Source organism: Caretta caretta, chromosome 10 (assembly GCF_965140235.1).
Source record: "Caretta caretta isolate rCarCar2 chromosome 10, rCarCar1.hap1, whole genome shotgun sequence".
NCBI lineage: Eukaryota > Metazoa > Chordata > Testudines > Cheloniidae > Caretta > Caretta caretta.
The window spans coordinates 68,731,827-68,746,793 of record NC_134215.1 but is presented as its reverse complement, the minus strand read 5'-3'; the positions used below and the strand labels follow the sequence as shown (position 1 = coordinate 68,746,793).

General features: G+C 45.7%; 1 protein-coding gene across 2 annotated transcripts; it reads left to right on the top strand.

Moving 5' to 3' along the window:
- Positions 1 to 455: 455 nt before the first annotated feature.
- Positions 456 to 14,689, top strand: CFAP161 (cilia and flagella associated protein 161). 2 transcript variants are annotated; one of them, XM_048868252.2, is made up of 7 exons: positions 457 to 654; positions 7,489 to 7,578; positions 7,765 to 8,003; positions 9,652 to 9,736; positions 11,512 to 11,670; positions 13,108 to 13,181; positions 14,224 to 14,689. In XM_048868252.2, exons 1-7 carry the CDS (start codon positions 568 to 570, stop codon positions 14,417 to 14,419), a joined length of 930 nt encoding a protein of 309 aa, XP_048724209.1. In that variant the 5' UTR covers positions 457 to 567; the 3' UTR covers positions 14,420 to 14,689. The 2 variants fall into 2 exon arrangements, with proteins under 2 accessions (XP_048724210.1, XP_048724209.1); XM_048868253.2 differs by lacking the exon at positions 11,512 to 11,670 and having other exon boundaries at positions 456 to 654.
- Positions 14,690 to 14,967: the final 278 nt, after the last annotated feature.

Here is a 14,967-nt window from a genome sequence, read left to right as displayed (position 1 = left end):
TTTTGCAGGCCAGTGTCTTGGAGCAGTGCAGGGGGCAGCTCACGCTGCAGCGTGGGGGTGTTTTGCAGACGCTGGGGGGCAGGTACAGGCCAGGGGCAGCTCACCAGAGTTCTGTGCCTGGGCACTTTTGGCGACAACTCATTTTCTTTTGGCCACACCAGCTAAACAAGCCTGCCTGGGATATGCCTCCAGCCAGATCCATGGGGAGCAGGCGTGATAGCGCTGCAGTGAGCCCCCACCGCCCCTGGTCTGAGATGAGGGCTGCAGTGGGGGGCCGGACACCCCTTTCCCGGCCTCAGGGAGGGAGGGCAGGGAGGCTCCACCCCAGCACCAGCCCACTTTCTCTCCAGCGGCACTGGGAAGCTGTTGGAGCGCTGGGAAAACAGAGGAAACCCCCGCCCCTCACCCCTCATTGGCGGACTCGTCCCTCGAGAACATCCAATCCCCAGCTAAGACCGTTCCCTTGGCAACCAGTAAACTCTCCGCGGCCTAGCGGGCTCGCGTGCCGGGAGAAGCCTGCCTGGAGCCGACTCCACTATTGACCCCCCCAAACGGAGCCCCCCCAACATGAACGGCCGGGCTAGCTTGAGCGGCAAGCCCTACAGCGCGGGGGTGCGCATCGCCAACTGGAACGAGGACACGTACTTAGAGGAGGTACCGGAGCCGCTGCCAGTCCCTAGGATGCTCCCCCCCCCCCACCTCCGGCGGGCTAGGGGCGGTCCCGCCTTTCTTCCGTCCCCATCCCCCGCCCCGCCGCATTTTGACCAGCACCCTCTACCGCCCTCCCCCCCCCCAGCCCCTTGGGTTAGGCAGCAGCAACCCTAAAGCCGGGTGGCGTCCTGCGCGGAGGGGGCATCCCGGTTGTTAATCCGGGGTGGGGGGTGGGAAGGAGACCGGGTAGCAGGTGCCCAGCTCCTTAATCCCTAGAGCGGCAGGGCGCTGGGTGCCCATGGCGGCTGGGACTAGCGGGTTCAGCCCGGTCTGTGACTCCGGCTCTGGGAAGGGGCCAGCGGGTCCCATGCAGGCGCTGCTGCCAGTTCAGGGGGGAACCTTCTCCCGTGAACCCCGGAGACTCACTCCCATCTCATTGTGGCTTGGGGCCTGACTACACACACTACAATATTAAATCGACCTCATTTACCTCCGCATACAGCCAGTGATTACATCGCTTGGGCACGTCGACTCTTGGCTCCTTGGGTCGGCGGTGCACGTGCTCACCAGGAGCTTGTACCGCCCGTACTCCGTGTGGGGCACTGTGGGACGGCTTTTGAAAGCCAGTTGTTCCGCGCTGGAAGTTTTTCCCTCAGCAGTATCCGTAGGGCGCCGGCTCTGGCGCCCCCTGGAGTGGCGCCCTCATGGTGTGGTATAAGGGGCACCACCAGCTCCCTCCACCCTCAGTTCGTTCTTGCCGCCAGTGACGGTGCTAGAACATCTGCTGCTTCGGCTGGCATTGTTTCGTTTTCTGTTCTTGTGAACTTTGAAAACCTGTAGTAGAGTTGTATGTAGTTAGTAGTTTCTTAGTTACCTTTAGTAGTAGTTCTCAACTTTTCGTTAGTCCCAAACGGGACTGAGCCAGGGGACCGGGCATGCCCTGGTCCCCAGGCTTTAAGCCCTGCGATAGCTGCAAAAGGCCTATGCCTGTCAGCGATCCACATACCAGCTGCCTAAGGTGCTTAGGCGAAGGGCACATAAGTGACAAGTGCTGTATCTGCAAGTTCTTTAAACCTAAGACGAAGAGTGCTGAAAGCACTCCTAATGGAGTAGGCACTCACTCCGGCACAGGAGCAGCGATCCGATTCCACACCAAGTACTGCGGCCTCCGTGCATAGTGCTCCACCAGCGCCGTCCGTAAGCTAGCACTGGTCCCCTTCCATGGCTCTGGGGAAGAAGACGAAAAAGACTGGGAGGGGAAGATCTCCTACCTCCTGTAAGGGAAAGGAGAGAGCTGAGGGTGAGCCATGACCTGTGCTGGGCAGCTCAACACCCCCTTTGGGAAGGCGGGCCCCAGTTGAAGTTGAGCGGTGCAGCCCATCCCATGCTTTGCCTGCAACCCCAGGTAACGGTGCAGGCCCTAGGCAGCTTCAGGTGCCGTCAATGCTCAAAGCTCTTCGAGCAGCTCAAGAGATCCAGATGCTCCCAGTGCTACCCACACCAGCTCCCATGTTACCCGGTCTCGGGGAAAACCCACGTTGGGACCTATGTGTGACTCTTTACCTTAGCGGTACCGATCCCCATCGAGAAGGATGTCCCGCCAGCATTTGTCCACCCAAAGCTGTCACGCTTCAGGACTGGAGAGGCAGGCTCAGCGGAGCCCTCTTCGGTCCCCACACCAGGGGCATTGATCGAGGGACTTGAGGCATACCTCGCTGGTAGATTGGTGCAGACCCTCTGAGGCATGCACCACCCAGCAAGAACTCTGGGACCGGCCCCAACCGTCTCCAAGGGCCAGGGACTGATCCCGGGACTGATCGGACACAAGAGACCGCCGATCACCGGGCCGTCATCACCTGTCTCCAAGATGGAGGTTACCCTACTCAGAATGATCCTCCCAGCAACTGGCCCATAGTAGCTCTCAGTCCCGTTCAACGTCCTGGTACCGGTCGAGTAGCGTGAGGCATGCTCACCAGGTATCTGATGCAGATCCACCGAACGCTGTAGGTCCCCAAGAGCCCGATCAAGACAGTCTCACTTGGGCAGGTCAGCTTTGGGACGCAGCAACCAGCACCGGTTGGACAAGAGCCACAGCTCAGCCCAATCCTGGTCGCCCAGTAGTGACCACTCTGCTGGTAGCTCCGGCTTGGAACAAGGTTCCTTGACTGTGGGACAAGCCCTGGTACTGGCAGTTCTGACTACATTATTAGCACAGAAACCTGTCCCATGGCCCCAAGCGCAGTGGCCAGCGCCATGGTATTCGTGGAACCCTTGGGGGTTTTCCCAGGCTGCCCAATCAGCGTTGGGAGCCTCGGAGAGGCCAGCAGCCTCGGTATCCCATCCCCCTCTGGTGCACGAGGCTTCAGGAGGTAAGACCCCGCAGGTCCAGGAGGACCCAGGGGAGCAAGCTGCTGGACCACCAATGGACGTGGAGGTTCCCGCTGCACTGGCATCGTCCTCGTTCTCACCGGACGAAGCTATCAGAGGGTCTCCTCACCCAGTTCCTCAGGATGATGCCAAAGCGCACCAGGAATTTTTGAAGAGGGTCACTTCTAACCCGGGGTTTCAGGCAGAGGAATTGGAAGAGCCCTCGGAGTGGGTGGCTCTACCCCTTCATGAAGGGGTTTCCAAAATCCAAAATGCCCTGTGGCAGACCCCTCTTCTCTGCCCCCATCTCTAAAAGGGCTGAACACAAGTACTTTATGCCAACCAAAGGGCATGAGTACTTATACTCCCACCCAGCCCCTAATTCCCTTGTGGTTGAGGAGGTTAACAACAAGGAGAGGCAAGGACAACCCGGGGCCACCCCCAAAAATAAAGACTTGAGGAGGCTGGATCTCTTTGGACGTAAGGTTTATTCATCTTCCAGCCTTCAGCTGAGAGTGGCCAACCACCAAGCCCTCCTTGGCCAATATGAATTTAATATGTGGCAAGCCATGACCAAGTCGAAGGGTTACTCCCCGAGGCTTCCAAGAAGGAGTTCCGAGCAATCCTCAATGGAGGCACGACTGCGGCCAGGGTGGCCCTCCAAGTGGCATCCGATGCTGCTGATGCTGCTGCCCACACTATTGCTTCCGCTATCTCCATGCGGCAGGTCTCTTGGCTGCTCCTCTCTGGGTTGTCCACCAAGGCCCAGCAGTCAGGACCTGCCCTTCAATGGCGGGGCCCTATTTGCAGAGCAAACAGACACAAGTTGCGTGGCCTGAAGTACTCCCGCACCACCCTGAAAACCCTGGGTCTCTACGTCTCAGCCCCGGCGCATAAGCGCTTCAAACAGCACCAGCCTCAGGGCCAGGGGAGCCAGCCTCAGCAGGACCAGCCCCATAAATGAGCCAAAGGTTACAAGTGCCGCCTGAGCCACTCGCCTCCACTCGTCAGGCTCAACCCTACAATAAGCAGGGGTCCAAATGGTCGTTTTGATGATGCGCCCAAGGGCGACCTACCAGCCTATTCCCCGGATCCATCTTTCCCAGTGTTGTCCGACCGCCTTTCCACTTTCCTCCCGGTGTGAACCGCTATAACTTCGGACCACTGGGTCCTCAACACAGTGGAATGGGGTTATACCCTCCAGTTCCTTTCTACCCTCCCTTCTCACCCGCCTTCCCCGTCCCTCTTCAGGGAGCCCTCTCATGAGAGTCTCCTTGCACAGAAGGTAAAGAGGTTACTACAGCTGGATGCAGTGGAAGAAGTTCCTCTGAAGTACAGGAACAAGGGGTTCTATTCCCGGTACTTTTTAATCCCAAAGGCCAAGGGCGGTCTATGGCCCATTCCGGACCTGTGAGACCTCAACAAGTACCCACAGAAGCTAAAGTTCCTCATGGTCTCTCTGGCTTCTATTTTAGAAGATGGGGGCAGATCTGGGAGACTGGTATGCGGCCCTCGACTTGAAGGACGCATACTTCCACATAGCGATCTTTCAAGGACACAGACACTTCCTCCAGTTTGCGGTGGAGCCCCACCATTACCAGTTTATAGTCCTCCCATTTGGCCTGGTGACAGCACTGAAGGTGTTTACCAAAATGCATGTTGGTAGTAGCGGCTTACCTCAGGCGCCGGGGTATCCAAATCTACCTGTACCTCGATGACTGGCTTGTCAAGAGCAGCTCCAGGTCTCAAGTCCGAAGGGACTTCTCCTTGCACCACAAGTGGTCACTCCATCCAGAGGTAGCCTGCATGATCTTCGAAAGGTGGGGAACTCCCCAGGTGGACCTGTTCACTACCAGACAGAACAGGAAATGCCACCAATTTTGTTCTCGAGAGGGTCTGAGCAAGGATTCCCTCTCCAATGCCTTCCTCCTGATGTGGTCAGGGATCCTGATGTACACGTTCCCTCTGATTCCACTCATCAGCAGGGCCCTGGCAAAGATCAAGAGAGACCAGGCGCAGATTATCATGATCGCCCTGGCATGGCCTCACCAGCATTGGTTCAGCACGCTCATGATCCTTTCAGCAGCCCTTCCCTGGCCCCTGCCCAACCGACCAGATCTGTTATCGCAGGACCATGGTCACCTCTTACACCCCAACCTTGGGTCCCTCCTCCTCTTTGCATGGATGCTGTGTGGCTGCACCTGGAGAAATGGACCTATTTGGAAGGAGTCCAACAGGTCCTCCTGGAAAGTAGGAAGCCCTCAACTAGACTGATTTACCTGGCCAAGTAGAGGAGGTTTTCCCTCTGGGCATCTGAACGGTTCATCTCTCCCTTGCATTCCTCCATATAGGCTGTCCTGGACTACCTGCTCCGTTTGAGGAACCAGGGCCTAGCACACACTTCCATTAGAGTGCATCTTGCAGTCATCTCTGCTTTTCATCCACCAATCCAAGAACAGATGGTGTTCTCCCTTGACATGACAGTCAGATTCTTGAGAGGGCTGGAGCGACTCTTCCCGCAGGTATGGGCTTCTGTCCCACAGTGGGATCTTAACTTGGTCTTCTCTAGGCTGACTGTCCCGCCCTTTGAACCTCTGGGTTCCTGCTCCCTTTCCCATCTGTCATGGAAGGTCACGTTCCTGGTGGCGGTGGTATCGGCAAGACAGGTCTCGGAAATTAAAGCCTTGACCTCAGAACTGCTGTACATGGTCTTCTACAAAGATAAGGTTTGGTTGTGGCCCCACCCGGTTTTCCTGCCAAAGGTGGTCTCCACCCTCCATATGAACCAGGACATCTTCCTCCCGGTGTTCTTTCCCAAACCGCACAAGACCAGTGAAGAGAGGCGTCTTCATGTACTGAACATCTGGAGGGCCTTGGTTTTTATTTATAAAGTTCCAAGCCTTTCCGTAAATTGACTCAACTCTTCATCGCTACAGAGGATAGGATGAAGGGTCATCCAGTGTCCTGGCAGAGGATTTCCAATTTGATCACCCTGTTATGACCTGGCGGGGGTTCTGCCACCGCCGATTGTCAGAGCCCACTTGACGAGAGCTCAGGCGTCTTCGGCGACCTTCCTGGCGCACATCCCTATCCAGGACATCTGTAGAGCTTCAGCATGATCCTCTGCCCACATATTTACTACTCATTATGCCATCACTCAGCGGGCCAGGGACTACGCTGGGTTCAGCAGAGCTGTGTTGCAATCTACACATCAGTGAACTCCTACCACCTCCAGGGCTACTGCTTTGGAGTCACCTAATATGGAATGGACATGAGCAAGCACTTGAAGAAGGAAAGACAGTTACCTGTTTCGTAACTGGTGTTCTTCGAGATGTGTTGCTCATGTCCATTCCATGACCCACCTCCTTCCCCACTGTCGGAGTTTCTGGCAAGAAGGAACTGAAGGTGGGGGGAGCCGGCAGCGCCCCTTATACCGCGCCATGCGAGTGCCACTCCAAGGGGTATCAGAGCCAGTCCCTTACGGATACTGCTGAGGGAAAAACTTCTGGCACCGGTGCATGTGGCGAGCACACACACCTAATATGGAATGGACATGAGCAACACATCTTGAAGAACACCAGTTACGGAAAAGGTAACTGTCTTATGTAAGCAATGCAGTATCTACACCAGTGGTTTTCAACCTATTTACCATTATGGGCTGGTGCACCTCTCTATGTGTTATATGGGCCACATCAACACAATATATATATACTACCTGTAATGGCCCGATGGATGTCATATGGGCCACAGTTGTGTGCTATTTGGTCTGCAAGCGGGCTGCAGGTTGAGAACCACTGGTCTACACTAACACCATGTTGACCTAACTACATCGACATTGACTCTATCCTTCTCATGGAGGTGGAGTTATTAAGTCTGCGTAGCTGGGCAGTTATGGCAGTGTGAACGAAATTTTTGTGAAGACACTTACACAGGGCAGGTCTATACTACGGGGTTAAGTCGACCTAAGTTATGCAACTCCAGCTACATGAATGTACCTTAGGTCGACTTATAGAGGTGTCAACTTACCTTATGCTTCTTCTTCCGGTGAAATACCGGAGTTGACAGGAGAACGATTGGTGGTTGATTTAGTGGGTCTTCACTAGACCCGCTAAATTCACCCCCAGTGGATCGATCACCGCACGTCGATACCCCGGTAAGTGGAGTCAAGCCCATAGATAGGTTGACGTAAGCTGCCTTAAGTCCACCTTACACTGTAGAGTAGACCAGGCCTTGGTGTAAATGGGAAGTAACTCCATTGAAGTTAATGGGTTTACCCTCAGTGTAAAACTAGTGTGAGATCAGACTCAGGTTCCTGGAATATTTGTGAGCCACCTGCCACAGAGGCACCTATACGTTGATTTCCACCTAAATGGGGCCCTTTTAAAAAAATATTTAAATTGCATTTAAAGCCGAGATGATTTTAAAAAGGCTGGATACTATGTTTAATTTCTCACTTTTGTTTTTGAACAGGACCTCTTGAAAGATTTTTTGTATAAAAGAGAAAAAGGTGAACTTCTAATACAGAAATCAAGGAGACTTAAAAATAATCTTTTAAAGCAGGTAATGAGTTCTTAGCCTTTCATCCATTCCGCTTCACCGCTTATAAAATGTTGTTGCAGTGAATCGTTAGCATCTGTGTAGTGAGAATACGATGTTTTAGCATTCTGTATGATACAGTACAATAATTTAAATAATTTTAAAACAAATTGAAACACTCTATACAAATCTATGTATATTTTAACTTAGATGCAACTATCAGTTTCGAAAGATGGATTTATTCACTTTGGAGACACTGTGATGCTTTTGAGCCCTGAAAACAAGAAATCACCTACGGAGAATTACTCTGCAGCGTGTGGCAATCTAACTTTGGCTGTTAATCCAGATGATATAACAGTACATACGTCTGAGTCATTGCAAGTCCCCTGTGGAGTGAGTGCAGTGAAAAGTGTGAACCCTGTTGGTCGAAATGCATTTCATATCCTAAGGTGTGGAGTCTTGCATTCAGTAGATTCAGTAGTAGTTAAACCCTTGTTTTAAGGTTTGATCTTATTTTGTGAAATAGACAATGAACTTCCTTAAAAATGAAAATCAATGTGTCGCGGAACATTTTATTGATTTCAGACTAATGGCTTAATTTTTATTACACATTAGGCCCGATTCTGTTCTCATGCCAGTGTGCATCCAGTAATTCCAATGAAATCAAAGAAATTACATCAATATAAATCTGGTGCAAAAGCAGAATCAGTCTCACTGTATTTATTTTTCATAAACTAACAAATATTTTAAAGTTGAATAAATTCTACAGCTTATTTTTGACATAGAGCAATATTTTTAGTTAACAAAGCATTTACAAACATAACTAGTTACCTTGCATGGATGTTATGAGAATTAGTTAAATCTTACATACTTCCTTCTTCTGTGCAAGAACATAAAAGAGCAAAGAGTGGCTCTCTGCCCTGACATGCTAAAAGTTGAGCAGTATCTCTGGATAGTTCTTCAGAATGTTAGAAAAGATGCCATACTTAAATTGTAAACTGTTTGGGGTAGAGGCTGTCTTTCTATTATATGTGTACATAGAGCCTACCACTTCTATGTAGATAGGAATGTTTTCATGAACTAAAAAGAAATTCCAAAAATAATTTTTTATTTATTTAAACATTCTCTGCTGTGGGTTTAAAAGCCAAATGTTGTATCATTGTGCTAATGGAAGGGAACTAGATGCTGACATTGACTGGAAACAAAAAACCTGGATCTGTAAACTCACCAAAATCTAAAAAAGTAAATAAACGGCATAAATTTTGTAAAGTTAAGTTTATTTTTAAAATTATTTCAGAATTGGTAATATAGATAAGGGAAAAGATGATGTAATTTTAATCTGATGGCCTAGTTATAACCACTGAAGTGGATGAGGGGGACATGTTGTTGCCCTGATAAATGTAACTACAGGACTAAAGCATTTTCAGTTTCCTATCTTTTTATGAGGTTGTTCCACTGCCTAGCAGTGCCCCTTTAACAAAATATATCAGTGTTATGGAATAATACTTATGATCAAAGGAAATGAGTTAACGTTACTGTGGCAACTTGACTTGTGAATATAAATTCTCAACTTTGACATTTCATTAGCAGAGTTTATTTTAATTTTTTGCATTGAAATGGATGATAAATCGATATGAAAACTAAACAACATGATAAATTACAGGGAAACACTCCTTTTGCTTTTTGGCAGGGCTTTTTCAGATACATGAATTAAACATATAGATTGGGATTTTCAATGGAGTCTAAGGGAATTAAGTGCTGAACTCCCTCTGAATTTCAACAATATTTATGCACCAATCTCCTTTGAAAATCCCAGCCTATGTGTTTAATGTATGCAGCTGAAAAATAGCATTGAGAGCCTAATTTTCCACTCTGAGGATTACATATTTATGTAGTAAATTATTTAAATTCCAACTTTTTCTATAATGTATTTTCTAATAGCAACCTTAATAATAAGCAGTGACACCAGCCTCTTCTATAATAAATAATTCTGAACACACACACACATAAATATATATACACACACACACACACACACACACACATCAATGCATATGGCATATTTCAATTTATATGGTTCTTTTCCTATGTTAACAGTGTTGAAGGAAATTCTATGGGTGAACCCATTAGATTTGGGCAGAATTTTGGTCTTGGGGCAACAGGCGGTTTTACCGATCAAATGGTAAGTCAACACAGGTGTAAACTGAAATTGTAGTACATATTGATACTATAAATTAGGTTACTGTACATATTTTGCATGCTATTTTTGTGCAATAAAATATGCAATAGTTATTACTAAGCAAAGAATGAATCTGGAGCACTTCATGTGAGGAGAGGGGATTAGCTATATACTGTAGAGCAGTGGTTCTCAAACTATGGGCGCCGCTTGTTCAGGGAAAGCCCCTGGCGGTCTGGGCCGGTTTGTTTACCTGCCGTGTCCGAAGGTTCGGCCGATCGCTGCTCCCACTGGCCACGGTTCGCCTCTCTAGGCCAATGGGGGCTCCAGGAAGGGCGGCTAGCACATCCCTCAGCCCGCGTCACTTCCCACGGCCTCCATTGGCCTGGAGCGAAGAACCGCGGCCAGTGGGAGCAACTGCACTGACTGTCAATTGAGTTAATCTGCACTTACACCAGTGTAATTGAGATAAGACTCTGGTCCCCTGTCTCCTGGCCAGTAATAGTGTGACTGTCATTTGGTCATATTCCTAGCATATATGTTTAGCTATCAATATATTAAAATCTACAGTTAACATTTGCATAGAAGGTACCCTATAGCCAAATCACCATCCTGTATGAATAAACTATTTGAGGCTTTCAGAAAAAAATCCCCCTAAAAACAAATATTTACTTGCATTTCCTTATCATGGCTTGTCTCAAATGCAACACCTATTCAGAGAGCTGTACCAAATTTCTAGGGATCAGGAATGCAGTCCAGGACTATGAAACTCAGGTGATTTGAGTGAGGGACATTTTAAATATCTCATGAAACACACCACAAAATGCAGGAAGGCTGATGTTTTAAACTCTGCCTTTAAATGAATTGAGAACAAGAGACTCTCTCCTGCAAATGGAAGAGACTTGGCAAATCTGGAACCTGTGAATGAAAGTCTGTATTTTTTAAAGTAAGTAAAATGTTAGTGTCTCAGTCTGAGTCAGGCAGCAGGATTCTAGTAAATGTTAATATTGTGTCTGTTCAGAAGACAGGAAGAATGCAGAATCAGAGGACAATGTACAAAGCCACTATAAGTACCACTTATAAATTTTTTTTGGCCGAGCAACCTTGCCTGTATCTTTGTAATCACAGTGACCTTTTGGAATGCAGATCTCATTTATATATCAGTGCTTAACTTCTATAATCTCACTCTTTTTGAAGTCACTTGTTCAATTTGAATGCGGCACACTATTCATAAGCTCATCAGTCATGTAGTGTCTGTTATAGTTAAGAGTTTTGAATTCAGGAGAATTGACTGACTGACTTTTCACAAAGAATCTGCTCCTAGTGTTGAAAAAACAGTTGTTTTTTATAACTGCTATATGTTTGGGGTCCAATCCAATGCTCATTTAAATCAGTGAGCATTGGATCAGCCCTAACAGTAGAAGTACATATTTCAACATCAGAAATACAATACTACTTCTCAAGTAAAAAGGTAACCCCATGTTTTTACAGGTATTTTTTGTATACTCTTTCATGTTGGTCTTACACTTCTTTGCTTGCACAGATATACAACTCTTCTTCACCAATTTTTTTTTTTTTTTTGATTCTGGAATAAAACAGACTCTGTGCTCAAAAAGAATCATTTTTGTAAACAATTGTTAAAAACTAGTTGAGTGTTTTAAAATTATTTTATATAAATTTGTGACATTGCTAAATGCAAACAATTGTTCTTTTTTCTGTAGTAACTTAATAGTTTAATCATTTAAACTTATATTGCCATTCATGTATGTTTCCATTTACAGTTATATCTTGCAAGTGACCATAAATCATTTGTGAGATTTGCTAAAAAATCATACCTTCAGCAAGTGTTTTTGACAGATGAGCTCTCCTATCTGACTTGCTGGCAAGCTACCTTTTTGGATCCACAGCTGCGTCTTGAATATGAAGGATTTCCAGTTCCTGTAAGCAATTATATAGAAAGTAAAACAATAGTAAATATTAAGAGTATTTAATTAATGCTATCGATAAACCATTTAAAAGAAAGTTGCACCCATTTTATTGTCTGCAGTATTCTGAAAGTCATGGTGAAAAGCAAATTTTTCCATATATAAAATGTTAACTGTTATTACGAGGGGAAACAGCCTGACAATGATAGCTAATTGTTAGAGCAGGAGGCTAGCATTCAGCACTCTTGGGTTCCAATGCTAACTTTGGGATTGACTTGCTGTGCAATTAAGATAAATATTTTGGCCAAAATTTTAAAAAGTGGCCATTGATTTTGGGTGCCTCAGAATCTGGAGCTGAATTTGTAACCCCCTCCCCCCCTTCTGAATTTCAGAAGCACCGAGTATCTGCAATTCCACTTCTAACAGTAGGAGCTGTGACTGCTATGTACTTCTGAAAATGAGGCCCACAAAGCTCCCAAAAATGGAGGTACCCAAAATCAGTGGCCACTTTTGAAAATGTGGCTGCTAACCTCAGTATGTATCTGTAACTTGGATGTAATACCTACCTCACAGAGGTGCTGGAAGCTTAATTAATGCTTCTAAAATGCTTAGAGATCCCTCAGGTAAGACCTTTATAGTTCAAGGGAAATGTGAAGTAATGATATTATATTATAAATATAACTGTTCCTCCACTGCCAGCCACTACTTCTGTTGTAATATATTTCTATTAAGTTTCTGACTCTCAAAACCTGGTTAAAATTATGTAATTGATTTAAGATTATATTCTCTTTTCATGGCAGTTTTAAAAATATTTTTAAACAGGTTAATTTAAGATCAATCCTGTTGCACTTTAAAAATAAATTAAAAGCGCTCTTTGCAAAAATGTAACAATGCAGTAAAAATCTATTTTTAAAAATGCAGAGGCCCCAATTCTAGACTGTGCTCCAGCACATTTTATTGTGGAAACCAGAAGGATCTCTCCACCAGGAAACACCCAGTGAAACTGGGATTCCTCTGGTGGCATAGGACCATTCCGTGGCTTTACACAGCACTGGAGCATGCCCACGAAGGGAAGAAGTGTAGTGGAGGAGAGAGCTTTGAGCAGGGGGGTTGGACTAGGTGACCTCCTGAAGTGTCTTCCATCCCTAATCTTCTATGATTCTATGAGTGGGAATAGCCAGAATGCTATACATTCAGCTACTGTGGGCTGCTGGATGGTCCCTTGGGGATCGTTGCAGTTAAGTTGTAAAAACAGTTTATTTACACTGGGGGCTGGACCAGCCCAGACAGTCCAGTATCAATGAGGTACAAAGCGGCCCAGAATCAGAGCTTGTGTTTTTAACATGTTATATTCACTAACTCAAAACATTTCACTTGCACAGCAAAAAGACTATTTAACAGCAGTCTTTAAAATGTCTGTGAAAAAGATTCTTTTGTTTATTCTTTCTCTAGGCAAACACTAAAGTCCTTATCACTCATTGTCATACAAATCGGGGTTTAGCAGTTCCTAGGAACTATTGTCTAAGGTAAGTGTAATTTATGACAATAAAAATATCAGGGATGTTTTTCATTAATCATGATATAATGATGTACAAGTTCAGTATAGCAAGAATATAAGCAATGAGACAAGTCACACATTTAGTGAGAAAACAAAAAGAGTGCAGAACACTCTCACTCACTCTCAATTTCTTGTCAGGCTGTAATTCTACCCTGGGTCTGCAATCAATCAGCTCAACCTTTTTCACATTTTCCCCTCAGATTTCCAGACTTCTCTCTTTCTTAGATGGTTCAGGTCCTCCTTTGGATATGCTGACCAATTGTAGTCCTTTATTTGGAGAGAAAGTTGGGTATGAGGAAAAATATATTTTAAAACAATGCAGGAAATTGCATGTAGGATACATAGAACTCTCACAAAAAACAAGTAAATATATTGGTGTGAGTGTAACTTCTGCATTGAATTAGTATTTTGACTCTACATTGTTCATGAGTGTAACAATTCTTTCTCATTTAATTCCAAACAAAATTCAGCTCAGAATCTATATCAGACCCTCATGGAGGCCTTTGAGGCAGAAAGTTTGCTGGGGTGAGGTTGAAATGGTGATAGCCAGGGAGCCTGTAGTACAGCCCCCAAAATCGGTAGAGTTGGCTGGGGAACTGGGTGTTTTCAGTGCAAGCCTATATCAATCAGGCACCTGTAGCACCCCAACTAAAAAGAGCTGCCATTCACCAGTGGAAATTCTTAAGGAAGGCAGGCAGCAGCAACACCTGCTCTTCCTCAGGATGAATGAATACTCCCTGGAGAGCTTTGGGATTTAGCTGGATGAATCTGGACCAGTGCTACCTTTTCCTCTTGGCTTTTGATTTCTAAAATTATAGTTGACAAATAAAGTTTTTTAAAATGCATGAATAATATGGCTTAATAAACCAAAAACGATATGAGAAAAGGTATTTGCAAATTGGTTAGAGGAGTAATTTACAGTTTATAGTGACTCACCATTAACTTTGGAGACAGAGAGAATGGAGTGTATAATCATTATATCTAGCTGTGCTACTATTTTCTCTTGACAGGTCATACTTTGGAAAGGAATATGAAGTCATCTGTCACACCTATCTGGATTCCCATAAAGCTGAAGAAGATAAGAATTACTGGTTAATAGTAACTGCGAATCCCAGTGATGATGGAATTACTATGTTTGACAGACCTAAACCTCCCTCAGAGGAGACCAGAGAGAGAGAGAAGAATGAACTTTATGCAGGAACATAGAATGTAATAGTCCAAGGTCAAAGAGTTTCATTTTATTTATGCTTTCACAAAGTGAAAATTTTAATTTTGATGACGATAATTAGAGCTTTGAGTGCACTTAACACTTTCTCTATTCACATTCCATTTTTAACCCTAGATTCATTTATTTTATAAGTAGTTATGAAAATCTGCCATTAATTACACTGGGAAACCTCACTGAAGTCAGTGGGATTTCGCTTAAATGTAACTGAGGACAGAATTTGGTCAATAAAATTGGTGATCCATATACAAGCAAGGCTTGATTTTGCCATTTTGACATTCACTGATGGTAACAGATGTGTCAGAAATTAGTAACACTAATGGAATTTCCTTAACTTAACAGTCCTAAGAACTTATTTAACAATTTCTTTCAAAATAACCCACTGTCTTCTTTTTAAGGATAATGGATATGTGGTAGTTCCCAAAACATTAAAAGCCAACGGCATGCCAGCTTATCATTGGAATCTTCGGCTCTTAAAGACCAACTCAGAGGAACCTTAAGTCAATTGAACTCATTCTTTTCTGTGGTT

Coding starts and splice junctions, on each gene's coding strand:
- CFAP161 (XM_048868252.2), top strand. CDS start 568: ATGAACGGCCGGGCTAGCTTGAGCGGCAAGCCCTACAGCGCGGGGGTG. Junction 7,579..7,764: donor AAAATAATCTTTTAAAGCAG/GTAATGAGTTCT, acceptor ATTTTAACTTAG/ATGCAACTATCAGTTTCGAA. Junction 8,004..9,651: donor AATGCATTTCATATCCTAAG/GTGTGGAGTCTT, acceptor CTATGTTAACAG/TGTTGAAGGAAATTCTATGG.